This window comes from Amia ocellicauda, chromosome 12, assembly GCF_036373705.1.
Source record: "Amia ocellicauda isolate fAmiCal2 chromosome 12, fAmiCal2.hap1, whole genome shotgun sequence".
Classification (NCBI taxonomy): domain Eukaryota; kingdom Metazoa; phylum Chordata; class Actinopteri; order Amiiformes; family Amiidae; genus Amia; species Amia ocellicauda.
Genome location: NC_089861.1, coordinates 25,382,735 through 25,405,070, shown reverse-complemented (window position 1 = coordinate 25,405,070; position 22,336 = coordinate 25,382,735). Strand labels below are relative to the sequence as shown.

Sequence of the window (22,336 nt, the reverse complement as noted above, 5' to 3'; positions counted from 1 at the left end):
GAATGATTAGAATTTAAATTATCTGAAGACACTTTGCAGTATGTTTTGCAAAGATACAAAATTGGATATCTATTATTGTTATGGTAATATGCAGGTTAATATCAGTGATTGTTTATCAAAGTAGTAGTATAATTTAGGTTAGGAGTCGTGTGCATCAGCAACAGCATGTAAAAGTAAGTAGGTTACTAGCTGCAGTATAATAGATACATGTTTATGTTCAGGGTAAGTTAGTATAACTATATATAATTTATCTTCCCAGTCCAAAGTCTTGAAAACTGCTTCAAGAGTTGCTGTGATGGGTTTGGAGAGATTGCTGTAGTCATTGGCAGACCTTGACATTGTCGGAGTGTAACATCATAGTAGATATTTTGTGCATGTTTTTAAAGTTAAGATTTTAGAATTTGTTACCTATTTCATGCGATTGTTTCACATTTTATTAAACAGTTTGCAGCTGTTTTTGTCAAGTGTTATTTCCGCAATAAGCAGCTGTGTTCAGTTAGGCTATTGCTCGACTGAATGATTAATAAGACTACTGTGCAGAATTGAGGGGGTTATCCCTGCGCACCAGAAGGAGTACATTTTAAAAGACCCCCGTTCTCACCGACCGGACACTGCCTGCTGAATCAGTAGCTTAGTGAGAAGGTTCCCGATTTTCTCTGCTCTGTGCCTGCTTACAAGTCCAGTGTCGACACAGAGCCCCAGTTTTTACCTAACCTCAGTGGCGCAGTCTGCTTCAAAAATACATTTGACAATCGTTAGCCCCCCCAGCGCTACATGTGTCTGGGATGTTGATGTGGCATTGTTCTAAATTACATACACTACCGGTCAAAGGTTTTAGAACACCCCCATTTTTCCAGTTTTTATTGAAATTTAAGCAGTTCAAGTCCAGTGAATAACTTGAAGTGGTACAAAGGTAAATAGTAAACTACCAGAGGGTAAAAAAAGTTCAACTGAAAAGTGAAAAATAATTTCAGAATTATATACTGCTACTACACCCTCTTAAGCATAATTTGGCAGTGTTAAGCGCAGCTCCTATGCATATAAGTTACACTGTACTCTACAATGCGCACATCGTTTGAAAGCTTATTCTCTTGGCTACCAGCTCGTTTCATTCTCAAACACATCCGATTTAGTTTCCGTGTCACCCGCCATCATTCAGAGCCCGGGGGTAAACGCACGTCTGCTCCAGGATGGGGGTCTCTCATTCAGACGGTCACAGATCACTCAGTTTCGATCTGGACCAGGGCTACCACTGGTTATAAGGAGCAGTGACGTGTGTCAGTGACAGTAACAGTGTGCCACAGGGCAGTGGCATTGTGATAGCAGGCTGTGTCAGTGTTTATACCTCGAAGCTGGGAGATCAGGGTGTGTGTTGGCTGTTATTTTATCAGTCAGTCATTCAAGGGTCCTAGAGAGCAATGGTGTTTCTAGAGGGCAGGGGGGTGTGATAGGAGACAACAGTGATGCAGTCTTATCTTTGGCCCACATAGTAAGAGTATATATAGAACCAGGCTCTGGGAGTTTACACATGCAAACTGATCAAGAAGAAGAATTAATTCTGATTTTATTTTCCCCCATTATCAACGGGATTAAAAAAAAAAAAAAAAAAAACTGTTCCACTGTCGATCCACTTCAGAGACACTGGGCATCTGTTCACTGGGAGTGACCCGTCACCATGGGATCAGCTCTCTGGACTGGACTGGACTGGACTGGGAAAAATACAGAGTCACTGGCTGGACTGGACTGTCCCTACAGCGTTGGCTCCAGTCTGGGCCCCTATAGTACAGTCCCCACAGCACTGGCTCCAGTCTGGGCCCCTATAGTAGAGTCCCCACAGCGCTGGCTCCAGTCTAGGCATATCATATCATCCACACTTAGTTATTGGAAAAGTATTCATCATAAAATAAAAAACTACCAAAAATGTTACAGTTATAGTAACAGAGACAAAATGGTGACAAGATGTTTTGGTGAAGAGAAGGTGAAGAGTTCATCTCTCTGTCAGGGGACAAGGACCCAGAGAGAGAGGGCTTGTCTCCTCTCCATCTCTCATTTTGCTGCTTTTCTTTTCTTCTTCCCTGTTCGGCCCTCACTCTCCTCCGCCGCCCTTTTGCTCGCTCTGTCTGTCACAGTTTCCATGGTGTCCCACACCTCATCCCCCTGCCCTTCCTCTTCCTCCTTCACGCCTTCCTCGCCCACCAACCCAGCTGGCCCCTCCTGATGGACAAGAAGAAGAAACAAACATGGCAAAAAAAGAAAAAAAAAATTGCGCTTGTGCGTACACTCTCTCTCTCCCATACTCTTCTACCCTATCTAGACCTCTCTCCTTCTCTTTTTGCCACTACTATCCCTTCCTCCTCTTGCACCACCCCTCCCCCTCTCCCTCGTCTCTCACCTCTAGGTTGTCTCGGCTGGACAGCAGCAGGCAGTTGAGTCGTGATTTTAGGTACACCTGGAGAGAGAGAGAGAATTAGCATGTGCTTGGGCATGGCGTTTGCTTGGTGTGTGCTTGCCGGGAGGAGCCTCACCTTGTGCTGCAGCGTGCGGTCGGTCAGGCTGTGCACACGCAGGAAGCGGTCCAACCCACAGGACGCCACCAGGGGGAGGGAGGGGTGACACTGCAGCCCCCGCACCGACCCCGCCAGTCCCTTCAGACACCCCCGCACCAGCCCTGGGTGGGGGCAGGAGAGAGAGTCAGGGAGAAAGGTTAAACAGAACAGGAGAGACAGGGGGAGGGGGAGGGAACACGGGACAGAGGAACAGGAAGGCTGGTGAGAGGGACATGAAAATAAACAGGGAGAGGAGGGAGGAGGGGTCCAGGGAGTCACTCACCCTTTCGTAGGTCGATGATAGCCAGCTGTCCGTGTGTGTTTCCAACGACAACCGAGCTATACACACACAGAGAAAGACGGTCAATTTTCAGTACAGGACAATGGGCAGCACCAGGAGATTCTGCTTCAGTCATGAAAACTGACTATCCCAGGAGACAGGGAGGAGAAGAGGGGTCAGGGGTCAGAGTTCAGGAGGCTACCTGTGGTCAGGGGTCAGGCTGAGGGCGGTGAGTGGGTACTCCTCGTAAGTGGTCTCCAGGACGGGGCGCCGCGTGGGGCAGGAGGGATCGTACACACGCACCTGACAACACAGCACACAGTGTCAGAATTAACACAGCAACACTCTGTTGTCATTAACAGACGCACTGAAAGACAGACAGACAACAGTATCAAGACAAACACGGTGTCAGCATTAACACTCACCGACTGACAGACAGACACAGACAGAGAGAGAGAGAGAGACGCACACAGACAGAAACACAGAAAGAGACACCGCAAAACACAGCAACAGAGAGAGAGAGTGTCACACAGACAGAGAGAGACAGACCTGGTGGTGTCCAGTGCAGGTGACGATCTTGTCAGAGCCCGGGATGAACTGCAGGTCTTTAACCCACACCGGCACCCGCAGGTCCAGCCAGTCATTACGCACCTGCAACACACAACTGCATCAACACACCTGTAACACCAACACTTCTGTACTAACAATACACCTGTATGAGCCCCCCCACTCACGTTCTTGGCAGTGAAGATCGGTGCCTCTGGTTTCTGCAGGTCCCAGACCTTCAGTGGGTTCTCCTTCCCTCCAGTGGCCACACGGTGACGCTGCATTGGGTCCTGACGCATCCGGCACACACCCTGGCCCACTGCCACCTCCACCTGCTACACACAACACACCTGTTAACACACACTGCGGTGTGGTGTGCTGTGCTGTGCTGTGTACTGTGTTGTAGTGCTATGTGTGATTGTATTTTAAAAGAGACTCACACAATCTTCAGATCCCTCCGGCCACACCTTCAGCAACCCAGACTCCACACAGGTCACCAGAGAGCTGGACAGAGAGAAAGAGAGAGAGAGTTTCAGGTAAGTACTACCAAACAGCCAATCAGAGCCAAGCAAATTATAGAACAAACCAAAACATCCTCTCTGGATCACTGGGACACAAAAACTAAATTCCAAACTAAACTGGATTGCTAGAGAATACACCCTGGCAAAGTCTCCCTTCACTGTCAGAGATACGAAGCAGAGACGGATCCTGACAAAGTACAGGCTCAGTGTCCACAGCCTGGCCAGAGAGACGGGCCGACACAGGCAGAGCGGCGCTGTGTCACTGCCAGACAGGAGAGGTGGACAGAGACTCACTTCCTCCTGCACTGCAGTAAATATGCCCAGATAAGGGATACATTCTTCAATAAAATAATAAATGCCCATCCAATTTTTGTGAAAATGGTAAACTAAAAAGGAAAATGGTCTATCCTCCTGGGGGAGGGATACACAGCCCCTCTGGCTGCCCAATACGTCACCGCTGCCACAGCCTGAGGGACTCAACGTGACACGAGCACAGTCTGGAAGAGCAAATATGTGATTGTAGATACTATTAATAATAATAATAATAATAATAATAATAATAATAATGTATTTTCTGTTTGTTTTTGATTAATAAATGTATATTAAGATTTTATTTATATTGTACTTTTTTTGTTCTTTTATACATTTTATAAAACATTTTGCGATTTATTTTTTTCTCCATATATATATATATAATGTTTCATTGCATTGGAAACACTGAATGTGTTATTCATGACAACACAGCACCTTAAATTGAAAACTGAGGGAGAGAAAGAATAATGTACTTGATAAAATGAGTGCAGTATCAGCAGTGTACACAGTATCAGTAGTGTACAAAGTGTGTTCAATGAGTATTTACAGAAAGTGTTCAGTGCATACAGTGAGAGTACAGTATTTACAGTGACAGTGTACACAGTGTGCAGTATGTACAGCGAGAGGGCAGTACCTGTCATACACAGCCAACCCGATGAAGCGGCCCAGCCCCGGCTCTGAGCACTGCCGGTGTTCGATGTAGCGACCCTTCTCTGTACTGAACGTCCGGACCTCCCCGCTCACACAGCCCAGCAGCACCTGAGCACAGAGACGCACACACACATTACCACAGAGAGACACACACAGTCATCAAAACACGAAACACACACACACTCATTAACACTCTCACCTCAGTCTCCAGTGGGTCTCCCCAGCTCAGCACGCACACCTCCTGATCTCGGCTCAGCGTGGACGCCTCACTGAAGTTGAACGCCTGCTTCTTACTGAGACTCACACCTGGACACACACACCAGATACAGACATACAGATACACACACACAGAGACACAGAGACAGACAGACATACATACATAGAGACACAGAGACAGACAGACAGACAGACAGACCACACACACACATAGAGAGACACAGACAGACAGACAGACCACACACACACATAGAGAGACACAGACAGACAGACAGACAGACAGACCACACACACACACATAGAGAGACACAGAGAGACAGACAGACACAAACACACACAGATACACATACATACAGAGACACAGAACAGACATACAAAAAGAGAAGAACATAGATTTAAAAAAATCTATTGGTTATTAGGCCATTTCATATCTGTGAATATGCAGGTTTCCTCTCGGCTGTTCAAAGTAACACGTGTTCGGATCCTAGAAACCCAACGTGTCTGTGTTTTAAACAGTCTCTATGACGTCACACCTTTCAGGATCCCCGTCTCGGAACCGACCCACACCGAGCACAGCTGGCTCTTCTCCGCCATGGCGCTCGAAGGTCCGGTCCGCCGAATCCCGGGTGGAAAGATCACCGCAGTTCTCCGAGCAGCACACTGTCCAGCGCGGTGCACCGGCAGACTCCTCCGGCTGGAAACGCCGAGGCGGGATATGGTTCCTAGTATTAGAAATGTTCCTCCGCGGTGAAGCCGCCCGGAGGATTTAGAGTGAGGACAGCGTAATCAACCCCGATTGTGCAAGGTTATTATTATTAGTAATAGTAGTTGTTGTAGTAGTAGTGTAACTATATATATATATATATATATATATATATATATATATATATATATAAAATGTGTGATCATGCTCCAGTAATATACAAGTACTACAATGCACATTTTAATTGATTTAACTATTTGTATTACACACACACATATCACTATATAATATAGAGAACATAAATGTAAAGTGTATGTTTAAAAACACATTTATAAACACACATCATTTTTATTTATTTATTTATTTATTTATTTATTTATGCGAACATAATTACGCCCAGACGATTGCTGATTTTTAGCACAAAAAAAGCGATCGCTTCACATCACCAGCAGAGGGCGACCGCGGCCCGCGATTGACTGGAGTCGCTGTGTTTGCTCTCTGTGTGTGTGTCTCTCTCTCTCTCTCTCTCTCTCTCTCTCTCTCTCTCTCTCTCTCTCTCTCCCTGCGCTTGATTAGAAGCCCGCAGTACAGCAACACCGACAAACGTCGCCCCCCCCCCCCAACACACTGCACCACCATCTCCCTCCAAATTGTCACAAACTCAGGCAGGCACTCACACACAGTCACTCACACACACTGACACACAATTTCTCACACATACTCTCTCTCTTTCTCTCTCTCACACTCACACACACACACTCACTCACTCACTCACTCACACACACTGACACACGCTCTCACACACACATACACTCACAAACACAAATAGACACACACAGACTAATACAAACAGACACACACTCACTCACAAACCCACACACTGACACACACTCTCTCACACACTCTCATACACACTCTCGCTCACACTGACACACACGCACTGACACTCTCTCACACACTCTCATACACACTCTCGCTCACACTGACACACACGCACTGACACTCTCTCACACACAGTGACATACATACACTTAACAAACAGACATGCATGGACAGACGGACACATAACACACACATACACACTCAAACACACTTCCCCTCTCTCTCTCTCTCTCTCTCTCTCTCTCTCTCTCACACACGCACACACACACTCATGGGGTCTTGGTTGTGTGTCAACTGAACTTTCTGGCTGAAAAGCATCAATTTTCACCAGTTTCCATGGCAACGTCTTGCTCAGTGCTGGAAACAGGGAGATTGAGTGAGAGAGGGAGAGAGAGAGAGGGAGAGAGTTAGACAGAGAGATGGAGAGCAAGAGGGAGAGAGAGAGCGCAATCAGTGAAGAGGAATTTAGCACCAGCACATCTCCATGGCGACAGAAATTACACCCAGCCCCCCCACCACACACACGCACACACCTCTCTCTCTGCCCCCCTCTCCTCTTCCTCTCTCCTCTTCCCCCCTCTTCTCCCTTTCTCACCTCTCCCTCCCTTCCTCCATTCCCTCTCTTCCTCTCCCTAGTTATAAGAACTAAAAGTGAGCCTACCCAGGCCCCTACTGAGATAATGGCTAATTTGTATTCAAAAACTACTCTGTGTCTCTCTCTCACTCTCTCTCTCTTCGTTGAATCTGAGAAAAGGAATGAGGGAGAGAGGGAGAGAGATAGCAAGAGACAGAGAAAGACAGGAGGAGACAGAGAAAGACGGGAGGAGACATGGACAGAGGGACAGAGACAGAGTGACAGGCAAATAGAGACAGTCAGACAAAGAGAGAGAAATAGAGAGAGAGAGAGAGAAACAGAAATAGTCAGGGAGAAAGACAAAGCGAAAGACAGAGAGGGGGACAGAGACAGATAGACAAATATCAGCAGAAACGACTGACAAGAGTGAGTTTGTCTTCTGTGACACAATAGCTATTTTATTAGAATATGTATTCATATGTTTGTATGTATATATATATTTATATATATTTGTATTATATATTAATTTCAAGTACAATCTAAAAACAGTAGTGAAATGCTGATATTAGGAACAGATAATTGGCAGAAAACACAGAGTTTAAAAAACACACTTCGAATGAGAACATCGGCCGTATAGAGCAATTAGTTTACATTTCGCATTTCGATCTCCAAAATTCCCCCTCAGACAACATTAAACGACAAGAAACAGCAAAACAGACAAAGAAATTGCGTCTGGTAAATTTAACCCCACCCCCCGCCCTTCCCTCCCTCCCAAAATCCAAACTCCCTTGTGCTTTGATCGATTGTCTGTAATTAGCGGTGTTTAGTAATGGGGTATGGGGGGGGGGGGGGTATGGGTTGTTGGTGAGCTGTTGAGTCCTGCTAGAGATTTACTACACACAGCGAAAGTAAGTAAAGCAAGACAGACTGAGGTCTGGTCAGTCAGAGACACTGTACTGCATTGAACTGGACTGCGCTGTACTGTGTTGTATTATACTGGACTGCACTGTGTTATACTTTATTGTACTGAACTCTACTGTATATTATATTGTATTGTACTTTGCTGTGATGTACTGGACTGTACTGTTGTATACTGGATTATACAGTATTGTCATGTATTGTATATGTAAGTGTTGTACGGTACTGTGTTGTTCTGGACTATATTGCACTGTGCTAACCAACCCCACAGCCTGCTAACCTGCTCACCAGCTAACCAGCACAGCACTCTGGCCAAACTAACCCATCTTAAGAAATTCAGAGAGACTTGGAGCCAGTCAGTAATCACACACTGTTGCTACAACCAAACAGTCAATGCCAAATTACAACATTATATTATTATTATTAGTAGTAGTGTGTGTGTGTGTGTGTGTGTGTGTGTGTGATAAAAATAATAATAATAATATCAACAAGAAAGGCCCCTAGATTCAACTCTGTGTCCTAGTATTTCTAAACGCTCGGGGGCAATAGCTCAACCGCGCCGGGGATGTAAGCCAGCATTCTTGGGTAGTAGTGGGCAGCTTACAGCGGCCCTGCGATTCCCTCGAAATCAGCACTTTCCAGAGACACTCTGCCACAGGAAAGAAAGAGAGAAAGAAGATAAAAAAGAAAGACAGAAAGAAAAAACTAGGCTCGAGCAAGGAAAAAAGAAAAAAATATATATAGGGATTAGTGCTAATTAAGGATTTCAATTAAGAAGCCAGGCAGAAACTAATCAGTGGGAGCCGAGCGGAGCGGCAGTCATTTCATCAGCACACGACTGGAGGAAAAGTAAATGGAAAAAAGACAGGAGAGTTTGAGTTCTGGCTCCCGGGGTCTGCGGGGGAGTGGGGGTGGGGAGGGAGACGGGGGTGGCGGTGGTGTGTGTGTGTGTGTGTGAATGTGAGTGTGTGTGTGAGTGTTTGAGTGGGGGTTACTGTCGAATATAGAAATACATTACTGTGTCAATTGTACTGCACAGTCAACAGTGCTTCTGTGGGCGGACAGGTGCTGCATTGGACTGGTGACAGGTTGTACTGCAGGGCTTCTGGACTGGAGTGCAATGTACTATACAATACTGCACTGCACAGCACTGTACCACACTGTAGTGTACTGTATTATACTGTACTGTACTGTGCTATTATGTATGGTGCTGTACTGCACTGTACTACACTGCACTGCACTGTAGTGTACTATTCTACACTGTACTGTACTGCACTGTACCTCACTGTACTGCACTGTAGTGTACTATTCTACACTGTACTGTACTTTACCGCACTGTAACACACTGTATTGCACTCTACCACACTTTACTGTATTGCGCTGTACCACACTGCACTGCTGTACACTGCACTGTACTGCAGTGTACTGCCTTATACCTCACTGTACCACACTGTATGGCACTGTACTTTACTATACCACACTGTACCATACTGTACTGCACTGTATCACAATGTACTGCATTGTACCACACTGCATTATACCGTACTGTACTGCACTGCACTGTATCACACTGTACTGTACCGCACTGTACCGCACTGTACAGTTATAGGTGTTCTGTAAATCACAGACACCCTAACAAACCGGGAAAGGCAATAAAGTTGGTCCAGTTAACCTTATCACCAGTGGAATGTTGAGTTGTGCTCAGGGATGGGGCAGGGGAGCAAAATGCATATAAAATCGTGCAGATGACCCCCCCCTTCCCCACAGCATTAATACATGCCTTCAACAGGAGTACAGTCCCCACAGCACTGGCTCCAACTGGCCCCTATAGTACAGTCCCCCCAACGCTGGCTCCAGTTTGGGCCCCTATAGTACAGTCCCCACAAGCCGGCACTTGAGTAATTACACCGCCTCACTCAACCCCCCCCCAAAATGCCCCATAAGCCAGACGTCTTATCGCGACTTATTTGCAGATTGACAAACTGACAGGACAGACAGATAAAAGAAAATTAAGAAATCTAAGAAAGAGTCTTTTTAGATGGGAGTTTCAACTTCCACCCCCCTCACTAGTGTTTCCCCCTCTCCTGCCCCCCACCCACTCCTCACCTCCCACAATTCCCTCAAATCAAAAACCTCACAGGTTTCCTCCTAAAAAAAACAAAAAAAACAATCGTCCGTCGTTTTTTCTGCTGTGGGTCACAATCAGTCTCCATGTCTCTCCCTGTTTTCCTTCCCCCAGGGAAACCACATAACAAGGGTTCCATTCACCAGGTCCCTGTGAAAGTGTAGTTCCTCCTAGATTTTTATCATGATCATGATGGTGATGATGATGATGATGATGATGAATATCCATTTCTTCTTCTTCTTGTTTCCAGTGTGATGGGAAAGTGGCAGGGAGAAGAGCTTTGGGGGGAGGGGATTAGAGGTTGCACTTTCAGTTACAGTCTGTTGTCTCTTCCTTATCGGGGTTGAGGGTGTTTGGGGTGGGGCTGCATGGCGTGTCAAAACGTTGTCCCCTCCTTGACCCCTTCTTGACCTCTCGCTGACCCTTGCCCTCTTGTCTCTGCAGCCCATGGCAGAGTCCTGCTGGGTCTGTGTGCGATCACTGCACTGGCTGATGGGAGCAGTCTTCCACTCCAGCCTGCTGTGCACTCTCTGTCTGCTTCAGCGCCTTGCAAAGATTCCAGAGTATGTCTACATGAGTGTGTGTGTGTGTGTGTATGTGTGTGTGTCTGTCTGTCTGTCTTTCTGTCTCGGCTATGGCACATTAATAGACAGGGAGAGAACCACAGAGTCAGACAGACAGACAGACAAACAGGCGCTAGACTAGGGTGCAGATAGCCACTTCCTCCTCCTCCTCCTCCTCCTTCTCTTCTTCTTCCTTCCTCCTCCTCTTCCACTTCCACCTCCTCCTCACTCTTCTCCTCCTCTTGCTCTCCCAGCCTCCCTGCCATGGCCACTCTTTGCCCCCCCAGTCACACACAAACGGGAAGAGAGTCCAGTGTGTCCAGTTCTCTGCGTCTCTCCCCCTCAGCGTCCCCCTCCCTTCCCCCCTCCTGCCCTTCTCATCCCTCCATTGCAGCCCCGCCTCATCCAGGGTTCTGCTTAATTGCTTAATTGCTTAAAATGTTGTGCATTGCGTTAAATGGGGAATCCAGCGGAAGAGTGGGAGGGGGAGAGAGGGGGGGTACAGGGGGGGGGGTGTCTCTGTAGCTTAGAAACTGACCAGAGTGTAGACCATACTGTGAGAGAGAGAGAGAAAGAGAGAGAGGGAAGAGAGAGGAAGAGAGGGAGAGAGGGAAAGAGGGAGAGAGAGAGGAAGAGGGGGACACACACACTGTGAGAAATACCATCAATCAATCGTTTTTCTTAATATTTTCTTGTCTGTCTGTCTGTCTCTCTGGCTACTCTGCCTGTCTGCGTCTAACCTTGTCTGTCTGTCTGTCTGTCTGTCTCGCCACAGTTACGCTGTGACTCTGTGTGGCGAGGGAGGGGGGCGTCTGGACTGTGACAGGCACTCACCTGTACAGGTAATAGAAGAAGGAGAGCAGGTAGAAGCCCAACTTGCACCAGGACTCTTTTTGGCAGTAGTTAAGGATGTCGGCGTTCATGACGCTCACCGGATCATACATGACCTCTGACCCATCCGCTGGCCGGTGGAAATACCTGGAGAGAGGGAGGGAGAGAAGGAAGCAGGGAAGGAGGGAGGGATGGAGAAGGGGAAGGGGAAGGGGAAGGGGAGGGGGAGGAAGGGAGAGATGTGGGAGCGGGGGCAGGGACAGAAGGAGGGAGGGAGGGGAGGAGGAATGAGAGGGAGAGAGACAGGGAAAGAGAGGGAGAGAAGTATTGAATTCAGGCTTAGGGGTTAAGGGTCAGAGTCAGGGTCAGAGGTTGCAGGTCAAAGTCCAGGGGGATGAGAGTAAGAGTTAGAATTGGGGGGTTCAGGCTTGACATTAATATTCAGGGTCAAGGGTCGTAGGTCAGGGTTCTACACAGCACAACACAGTACAGCACAACACAATACAGCACATCACAACACAACACACTTCCTGAGTTAAATACTGCTCAAGAGGTTCCATGCAGCTGGTACCCAGGCTTCAGAATGAGGGGTGAAGGGTCAGGAGTGAAGGGTGAGGGCTGGCCATACCTCCAGAGGTGGTAGAAGAGCAGGGGGATGTTGAGGCCCAGCGTTACCCACTCCTCCGCACACATGAACATCAGGCAGAAGAGCCCGTGGATGGAGTACTCTGGCACCACCAGCTGGGGGCAACAGAGAGACACAGAGACACAGAGAGAGACGCACCGATACACAGAGACAAAGAGAGACACACACCAACACAGAGAGACACACACCAACACAGAGACACAAAGAGACACAGAGAGACAGAGAGACACAGAGACACACATCAATACACAGAGAAACCAAGAGAAACACACACATAGAGAGAGAGGGAGACAAAGAGAGCAGATCTATATTTTATTTCTGTAATAAAGTAATTTCCTATCCCTGTCTCTCTCCTCCTCCTTTCCCTCTCCCCCATCCATCTCTCCTGTCCACCTCCCATTCCTCTCTCAGAGTGTGTTTAGTGTGTGCGACAGAATGAGGGAGAGAGACAGGATGGCAGTTGAGTGTGTTTTAATCAGTGGGACGGCACAGTACAGCACAGACTGGAGGGAAGGGGGGCTTGGGGGGGGGCAGTCACCATGGCAACACAATGCCGGTCTCCTAGGCAGCCTGGAGGGAGACACGGGTGAGATGAATGGTAGATTGGTCACGGTGGAGAGAGAGAGGAAGGGAGAGAATGAAGGGAGAGAAATAAGAATGGAGAGAAAAGGAGAGAGAATAGAGGGCAAAAGAGGGAGAGAGGGGCTAGAGAAGGAGAGAGGGAGGAAGAGATGGAGGACAATGGAGAGAAATAGGGAAGGGGCATGAAGAGAGAGAATGGGAGAGAGATAAAGAGATGGGAGATAGAAGGGAAGATGGGGGATTGGGGGCAGGGTCTGTCTCAAAATTAATAAATCAGTCAGTCAGTGTCACACAATGGAAGCAAAGAGCAAAGATAACTATCCCTCTATCTATCTCTGTCTCCCTCTCCCTCCATCCACCTCTGTCCCTCTCCCTCCCCCTCCCCCGCTTCTCTCCATCTCCCCTTCCCTCTGCCTCTCTCCCCCTCTCCCTACCGCCCTTCCAGTCTCCCTCCCCCTCTCCCTCGCCCTCTCCCTTGCCCTCTCCCTCGCCCTCTCCCTTGCCCTCTCCCTCGCCCTCTCCCTCCCCTTCATCCCAGTGATGCAGTGATCCACTGACCTTTCTGAGCAGGTTACAGATCCTCTCAATGTTACGGATTCTCTCCCTCTGGACAGAGAGACATAAAGTGAGAGAAAGGGAGGGAAAGAGAGAAGGAAGGGAGGGAGAGGGAGACATATTATTACACAGACACAGTCTGCAGTCGTTCCCTTGGTGGCACAGAGAGCAGAGCTGGCGGGGGGGCAGTAACTGGCCTCCATTAATTGCGTAATTGCTTAATTGGAGTCGTAACCAGGAACAGAGAGACAACCCATCCTTTTCATTGTGGATCTTAATGAGCTGCTAATTTAAAAGGTGCAGGAAGCCAGGCTTTCAGGAGACAGGGAGAGAGAGAGAGAGAGAGAGAGAGAGAGAGAGAGAGAGAGAGAGAGAGAGAGAGAGAGAGAGAGAGAGTGAGTGAGTGAGTGAGTGATTGTACTTACCGCTCTGCCTGGGTTGCACTGGTCAATGGGGTTCTTGAAGTCTGTGCGCAGCTCATCAAAGGCAATGATCTGGGAAAGAGGGAGAGGGGTCTATCAGTCAGTGTGTCAGTCAGTCAGATTATCAGTCAGTGTAACACTCAGTGTGTCTGTCAGTCAGCGTGTCAGTACGTATGTCAGTCAGTGTTTCAGTGTGTCAGGTAGTCAGTCAGTCAGTGTTTCATTCAGTGTGTCTGTCAGTCAGTCAGTGTGTCAGTAATTCAGTGTAACAGTCTGAAAAACAGTGTGTCAGTCAGCGTGTCAGTCAGTTTGTCAATCAGTGCATCAATCAGTGTCAATCAGTTCATCAATCAGTCAATGTGTCAGTCAGTCAACACATCAGTATGTAAGTCAGTCAGTGTGTTTGTCAGTCAGTCAGTGTTTCAGTCAGTCAGTGTGTCAGACAGTGTGTCATTCAGTGTGTCAGTAAGTCAGTTTCATTCAGTGTTTCAGTCAGTCAGTCAGTGTATCAGTCAGTCAGTCAGTCAGTCAGTCAGAGTGACAGTCAGTCAATGTGTCAGTGAGTCAGTCAGTGTATCAGTTAATCAGCTCGTCAGTCTGTCAGTCTGTCAGTGTGTCAGTGTGTCAGTCAGTAGTACTATTGTCTCCATAGGAATCTCTGCATGTGTTGCCCTATTTCAGGCTGTCAGTAAGGAGACAATAGAAACACAGAGTGATCAATATCGCCCGTTCAGCCATCAATACTGAGTCAGAGTGGTGCTCTACTGGGCTCTGACTTCAATCCCTCATCTCTCTTTTCTCCCCTTCCCTCTCTCCTCTCAGCTCTCTCTCTACCATCCCTCCATCTCTTATCCCTTTGCTCCTGGCCCCCACCTATTCATCTCTCCCTCTCCTCCCTCTTTTTCATCCCCCTCTCCCCCTCCCATCTCTCTCTCCTGCCAACTGTCCCCCCCTGCCTTTTTATCCCTCTCTTCCCCCCCTCCAGTGTTGAGGTGAGCAGGCAGCTCAGCCCAGTCACTGACACAGACCTGCGCGGCTGTAAACAGATGCAGTTTCCACGGCAACCAGAGGAGCACTCCGCTGGGCGCCATGGATACTATAGAACTGAGCAACAGAGAGAGACAGGGAGAGAAATGGGGAGAGAGAGATTGAATGGGAGCTGGGGAAAGAGAGGGAAAGGGAGAGACAGAGGGGGGTAAGGGGGAGGGGGGTAAGTGGCGTAGAGTAAAAAGGGGGCCAAGGGGATGTAATTATTATTACCTCTCCTCTATGCCCCCCGTCTCTCTCTCTCTCTCTCTCTCTCTCTCTCTCTCTCTCTCCCTCTCGCTCTCAGTGAGTGTTTTACAGACTACACCAAAAAAATAAATGGTACCCTCGGCTCCACAGTGTAGGAAGAGGGAGATGGAGGGAGGGATAGAGGGAAGGGTTAGAAGGAGGGAGGAGAGATAGAGAGGGAGGGCTGGGTGAAGCTGGCATTGCCCACAAACACAACAAAGAGCCGAGACAGACAGACAGAGAGAGAGAGCAATGTAGAGAGTGACGGAGTGAAGGAAGGAGAAAGGACAAAGAAGGATAGATACAGTGTTTTGTAACACATATACCATAAATATAAAGTTCTATGCTACACTATACTCTACTTGACTATACTACACTATATACTACACCAATACATCATCCCCCCAGAGCTGTGAGACGCTCCAATACTGATTCTGAAAAGGGCATCGCAGTGTACACCACACACATAATACACAACACACACAATACACAACAACACATTATATACAATATACAATGTACACACATTACAAAAACAAATTAAACAATATATAAAATACACAACACATCATACACATTACGTAAATTATACAATACATAACACACAATGCATAACTCACACAATAGACACAGTGTACAATACACAGTACACATATACAGTTCGCAGAACTACACATGCAGTTAAAACAATGCATATTATACACAATACACACGATACATCATACAACAAAGATACAACACAGAAGAAACAAAACAATACAAACACAGCACATATACAATACACACATACTGACATAAACTGACATGCATTGACACAATAGCACACATACTGATTCACATAATGACAATCACACACCCACACTGATATACTAACGTATACACTGACACACACAAACTGACATACTGACACACTGACACACACACCAGTGTATTATACCATAATAGATGGTCACAGTCTGTGATATCAGTCTACAGTGCCAGTGTACAGTAACAACTACTCTGTACAGTGTTAAAGTTTTACAGTGTACAGTGTGACAGTGTACAGTTGTACAGTGTGACAGTATGACAGTATACAGTTTTACAGTGTATAGGTTTACAGTGTGACAACATACAGTGTACAGTTTTACAGTGTACAGTATACAGTGTTACAGTGTGACAGTGTATAGTTTTACATTGTGACAGTATACAGTGTACAGTTTTACAGTGTGACAATATACAGTTACAGTGTGACAGTATACAGTGTACAATTTTACAGTGTACAATGTACAGTGTTACAGTGTACATTTGTACGGTGTACAGTATACAGTGTTACAGTGTGACAGTGTACAATTTTACAGTGTTACAGTGTGGCAGTATACAGTGTAGAGTTTTACAGTGTACAGTGTTACAATGTGACAGTAAACAGTGTACAGTGTACAGTTTTAGTGTGACAGTATACAGTGTACAGTTTTAGAGTGTGACAGTGTACTGTGTAACAGTGCAACAGTGTACAGTGTACAGTTTTACAGTGTGACAGTATACAGTGTAACCGTATACAGTTTTACAGTGTGAGAGTATACAGTGTACAGTCTTAGAGTGTGACAGTGTACAGTGTACAGTTTTACAGTGTGACAATGTGACAGTGTACAGTGTGAGTGTTACAATATACAGTGTGACAGCACCCCCCTGCTATACTCACATGCCAGATGATGAAGAAGATGAGGGCAGCGCACAGCACTAGCGTCAGCATGTAGCAGAACGCAGCGAACGTGAACGCCATGGCAACGCCCGCCAGCTCTCCGCCCTGCCCCTCCACTCCTCCGTTTGTCCACTCCTCCTCTACTGTATGACCGTTCCCTCACTCACGCTCCCTCCCTCTCCCTGTCTCTCTCTCCCTCACGCTCCCTCTCTCGCCTGCTTCTCTTGTGTTGTGTTGTTTTGTTTTTGTTTGGTTTTCCTCTGTCACTCCTTCGTCTCCCCCCTTCTCTCCTCCTCTCCTCTCTTCTTTTCTCCTCTCTCCACGGGTGTCTTTGAGGGACTGCTGTCCCTCTGTCTTCTCTCTGTCCCCTCTCCTCTTCTCCCTCTCTCTCTCTCTGTCTGTCCCTCTATAGGAGCCACACAGTGTATAAGTCTTGGGGCTCCGGCTTCACAATGGGACACACCACACTTATCAATAATAATAATAATATTATTAATAATAATAATAATAATAATAATAATAATAATAATAATAAAATAATAATAATAATGAAATTGTCTTAGTGCTCTTGAAAAAAATACCAAGGATAGTATTAATTTATGACCAGTAATAATAATAATAACAATAATACCCAGAAGATTACCAAGAGCTAAAACGACACTGTCTACGTTATTGCATTTGACAACTTACAGCAATAATCCTCATCACTCTCTTCCTCCTCCTCATCTTCATCATCACGGTGCGAATAACAGGACCGAGAGAGGAGAGAGACGGCAGGCGGCAGCAGCAGCCGCACAATCCTGGATGCTGCCTGCGTTAGATCTGAGAGTGCAGCTGCTCTGCCTGCCTCGAACACACAGCAACAGCAACCATAATCACGAGCATGAGAATCATATGAATTATAATGCAATTGTCTCAGCGCGCACGCGGAAAATAATATCAAGGATGACACTAATTAATGGCCAATGAGAATAACAACAATAAGAATAAATAATATGTCTTAGCGCCCACAAAATGTAATACCGAGGATTAATACTAATCAATGGCCAGTAATAATAACAATAATAATATGAATAATAATAAGTAACTTCTCTCCGAGGCTCTGAAGTGCAGTCACTGGTCTTCAGGGAGGGTGGGAGAGGGATGAGAGCTCAGTGCCAGTCCTGCGAAGACTGGACTGGCAGTGCCTAGCTGTTGCCCATGGCAGTGCCTCTGGGTTAGGTCCAACAGCACGGGCTCCCCCAGCTTCTGGGTGTCAGTCCAGCAGCAGATCCAGGGCCCAGCCTTGGCTGTCCATCTCCTTGGTTGGTGTGGTGGAGCGATCGATCTGATCTTGTTGGCTGTGCTCCTGGACAGGCAGGCAGCCGGTCAGTGGGGCGCTCGGTGGGATGAGACGGGAGGAGGAGGGAAGGGGAGAGGGAAGTAGAGAAAGGAGAAAGAGGAAAAAGAGAGGGGGGGGGGAACGACAGGAGCTGCCTACCCCCCCTCCTCCCTCCCCCTCAGAGAGCTGAAACCAAAACAAAAAGGGGAAAAATGGAAAGGCTGTTTGTCTCTCTCTCTCTGAATCCCTCTCTCTCTCTGTGTGCCTCTCTCTCTCTCAGTCTCTGCCTGTCTCGGTGTTGAGCTCCCTCTCTGTCTCTCCCTCTCTCGGTCTCTGTCGTTCTCTCTCTCTCTCTCTCTCTCTCTCTATCTCACATGCGCACGCTCTCTATCTCACTCTCAATCTGTCTCTCTGTCGTGCTCTCTCTCTCTCTCTAAAAAAAATCCCTAATTAATTAATTAATTCCTGCACCCCCCCCACCCCCCCTCCCAACCACCACCACCACCACCACCACCACCACTCCTCTCCTCTCCAATCTGTATTTTCTTCTTGAATTCCTCGTTAGCTAACGATGCAAGCCTGAAGAGACTCGAAGACACAGCCGGAAACACTTCTCTCTATCCCTTCCTTCCTTCCTTCCCTCCTCTCTCTCTCTCTCTCTGTCTGTTTTCAAGTGGTGTGTCAGTTGTTAAAATGGTCCAAAAGAGAGTTCCCCCTCTCCCATATTATTCAACAGCACCTTCCTCTCTCTCTCCTTTTATCCTTTCGTGGTGATCCCTCGTTCCGCCGGTGGGGGGGGTTGATGTCGTGGAGGGGGAGGGAGCAGGGGGGGTTGGTTGTGGAGCAGGGGCCCAGGTGTTTGTGTGCTGGAGGAGGAGGAGAAGTCGGGGTGTTTCCCAGATATCTCTTTTTTTAAATCTTCGGTGGAGGGTCTCTCTCCATCCCCCTCCCTCTTCTCTTCTCTTCTCTTTCTCTGTGGCTTGCTTGTTTTCTCTCAGTCAGCCCGAGATGAAAGGATTCCCTAGCAGTTGCAACTGCCACTTCTCTCTCTCTCCCTCCCTCTGTCTGTCTGTGGCTCTGGCTGATTGAGCTGCTGTGTGTGAGAGCTTGTGGATTTCTCTCTCTTTCTCTTGCTCTCTTTCTCCCTCCCCTCTTCCCTCCCTCTCTCCCTCTAACACCCTCCCTCTGCCTTTCACTCTCTCTCCCTCATCCTTCTTTTACCAATCTCTTTTTCTGACACATTGACTGACTGACACACTGACTGATACACTGACTGACTGACTGACACACTGACTGACTGACACACCACCTGATACAAGGACCGCCTTACTGACTCTGTGTTTATTGCAGCCGTGGCACTAAGCCAGGGTTATTGTCAGTGTGTGTCTCTGGGGATTGGCGCACAGACAGATCTGAGCCCAGATTCATATCCTGATGCTGTAATGAGCTTCTGCCGGGACATCCCATGAGAGGGGGGGTTCGTAGTTTATTGCTGATGTCACACAGAGTAATAATAACATACAGATTCTATAATGATGTTGCCCTGAGGACCAAACAACTGGGGAATAGGGGAGAGAGAGGGAGGGGGAGAGGGAAAGGAGAGCGAGAGATGATGGAGGAGAGAGGGAGATGGAGGGAAGGAGGGAGAGAGAGGGGGAGAGGGAGGGAGGAGAGAGAGATGGAGGGGAGAGAGTGAAAGGAGAGAGAAACAGAGGGAGGGGGAGAAGAGAGGGGGATGAGAGGATGGGAGACAGAGACAGTGATGGAGAACAGAGGAGGGGGAAAGAGATGGAGGGAGGAAGAGGAGAAGGAGGTGGAACACAGTGCAGTACAGACACACACACAGCGCAGTACAGACACACACAGCGCAGTACAGACACACACACACACACACACACTCTCACACTCAGAGCCCTGTGGCAGGCTGTGTGCGGAGCGCAGTGTTCTCAGCACAGACTGGGGCCAGACGGACCGGGGGAGGAGAGCCCAGGCACCCCTCCCCTGAAACTCATTCCCTCACACACCTTGCCATCCGCTTGTGTCTCCTCTCTCTCTGCATTCTCTGTCTTTATGGCTTTTGATTTGAAACGAAAGAGAGAGGGAGAACACAAGAAAGAAAGAGAGAGAGTGAGAAGAATAAAGAGAGAGAACAGGAAAGAAGGAAAGAAAGAAAGAGAGAACAAGAAAGAAGGAAAACGAAAAGAGAACAAGAAAGAAAGAGAGACAAAGACAGAAAGGGAAAGAGGAAGAGAGATGGAGAGAGAGAGACAGAGACAGAGAGAGAGGGAGCGGGAGAGAGAAGGGCAATGAGAACTTAATAATACATGATTATACAATTATGAGACCAGCCTGCCCAGACAGAGAGACTGATGAATAGCAAGAGCCAGAGCTAAATTACACACACACACACATATATAGAAGTAGAGAGGCCAGTGACAGTGAAGACATGCCGGCAGAGATGAACACAGTTAGATACCCCCCCACCCCCAGGGGCCCCTAAGTGCTGTCCCCTGCAGTGTGGCACTGTACTGGGGACCCTAATGTGGCAGCCAGCCCTCGTAACATTGTGCACATGCAGACCACAGTGTGTCAGCGGCTGTTAGTCATGTTTGTCACCAGTGATAAGGGCATGATGTTGTTGATATTATTATTATTATTATTATTATTATTATTACTTCACAACCAGCACCTACACAACAGATACACAATGCAGTAGAAGTATTGTAAGAGTGTAGTAGCAGTGGAGCCGTGTAATTGGAAGAGTATAGGAGCAGCAGTCAAGCACACACACGTGCACACACGCTTTCATTCACACGCTCTCACTACAGCACAGACGAGCGCACGTCTGAATCAGAGTCGCCACGGCAACCGCCGTCATCAACGCCGCACCACGGCAACAGGCATTGGGGCAACCAAAGGCTGGGCAGAGAGGAGAGAGAGAGAGAGAGAGAGAGAGAGATTGGAGACATGGGGGGGGCAAGAGGCAGGGAAAGAGAGAGTGAAGTATTGATTTCTGTGGCCTGGTGTGTCGACTGAGAACTGACCTTTACACACTGATACTGGAGTTCATCACAGAGAGAGGGAGAGAGGGTGGGGGGGGCTTACAGTGGGGGGCAGGACGGAGTGAGGGGGGGAGAGGGAGAGAGGGTTGTGTTGCACTGTGCTGTGTTACGGTTGTGTTGTGCTGTGCTGTGGTTGTGTTGCACTGCGCTGTGTCGTGGTCATGTTGCACTCATAACAAAGGTCATGAGAAACAGAGGGAGAAATACAATACAGACAAGGACAGAGAGGAGTAAAGCAAAAAAGAAATGAAATAAACTAAAACGTAAAAGAAAGAAGAAAAAAGAGAAACAAAATAAATAAATAAAAATGAACAAAGGACAGGAAATAAAGATGAAAGGTGAAATTAACACATCAATAAAGAAATCAATCAATAAATCAATAGCATAGGCCCACAGCGCCATCGAGCGCACAGCATGCCCCCCCGCCCGCCGTGCCGCACAGGGCATCCCAGGGCAAAGAGCCTCCATTAGGAGCTCATTACTCCGTCCCCTCCTGCCTATTACTGCCATCCGTCCCCCCGGACAGCCCACCACCTCAGCAAAACACCTCACCGGTGTTCAGAGACAGGGGCAGCCCCTCCCTGCGGCCACTTTATTAGGACTGGGAGGTGAGGGTGGTTGCAGTTGGTATTGAGCTACACAGCCAGGGAAGACAATTCAATCGGTAATTCATACATACAAAGTAATACTTCGTTTTTTTAATATATCATTTTTAAAAGCTGAAGGGATTTATGGAAGACTGGACTGCACTGCTGCAAAGACCTGTGACTCATCAGCATACTGCATACTATACTACTATACACTGACGTACATGGGTGGGGGTGGGGGTGGGGGGGGCTGTAGTTATACTTGCTGCCGTTATACATCATTACCCCCCTCTTTCCCGGTTCATCAGCCCCGCTACCCCCGACGAGCCCCTGCCTCTAAATGTCTTGTGCACATCACTGCTACCATACTATACGATATTCTATTACTGACTGTGTCGTATTGTACTGTATTGTTACCCTGCGCTGTATTTCGCTGAACTGTTGTGCAGTTCTGTACTTGTGTAAGTTGAATCACACAAAACTGCTCTCTCCCTCCCTCCCTTTCTCTTTCTCTCTCTCTCATTCACTCTCACACTCCCC

General features: G+C 47.6%; 2 protein-coding genes across 8 annotated transcripts; both read right to left on the bottom strand.

Annotated features, from left to right (window-relative positions):
* Positions 1–1,547: 1,547 nt before the first annotated feature.
* Positions 1,548–5,770, bottom strand: wdr74 (WD repeat domain 74). Of its 2 annotated transcripts, none has more exons than XM_066718979.1 (11): positions 5,606–5,770; positions 5,056–5,162; positions 4,840–4,964; positions 3,813–3,876; positions 3,561–3,707; positions 3,376–3,477; positions 3,029–3,129; positions 2,830–2,885; positions 2,526–2,668; positions 2,393–2,449; positions 1,548–2,214 (listed from the first exon to the last, which is right to left on the bottom strand). In XM_066718979.1, exons 1-11 carry the CDS (start codon positions 5,664–5,666, stop codon positions 2,047–2,049), a joined length of 1,131 nt encoding a protein of 376 aa, XP_066575076.1. In that variant the 5' UTR covers positions 5,667–5,770; the 3' UTR covers positions 1,548–2,046. The 2 variants fall into 2 exon arrangements, with proteins under 2 accessions (XP_066575076.1, XP_066575077.1); XM_066718980.1 differs by having other exon boundaries at positions 3,561–3,704.
* A 649-nt stretch (positions 5,771–6,419) lies between these two features.
* Positions 6,420–18,573, bottom strand: cnih2 (cornichon family AMPA receptor auxiliary protein 2). Of its 6 annotated transcripts, XM_066718982.1 has the most exons (7): positions 17,517–18,573; positions 16,827–17,232; positions 13,877–13,945; positions 13,455–13,502; positions 12,297–12,409; positions 11,672–11,815; positions 8,583–8,798 (listed from the first exon to the last, which is right to left on the bottom strand). In XM_066718982.1, exons 2-7 carry the CDS (start codon positions 16,905–16,907, stop codon positions 8,750–8,752), a joined length of 504 nt encoding a protein of 167 aa, XP_066575079.1. In that variant the 5' UTR covers positions 16,908–17,232; positions 17,517–18,573; the 3' UTR covers positions 8,583–8,749. The 6 variants fall into 6 exon arrangements, with proteins under 6 accessions (XP_066575080.1, XP_066575079.1, XP_066575078.1 ...); XM_066718983.1 differs by lacking the exon at positions 8,583–8,798 and adding an exon at positions 6,420–7,014 and having other exon boundaries at positions 16,827–18,573; XM_066718981.1 differs by having other exon boundaries at positions 16,827–18,573.
* Positions 18,574–22,336: the final 3,763 nt, after the last annotated feature.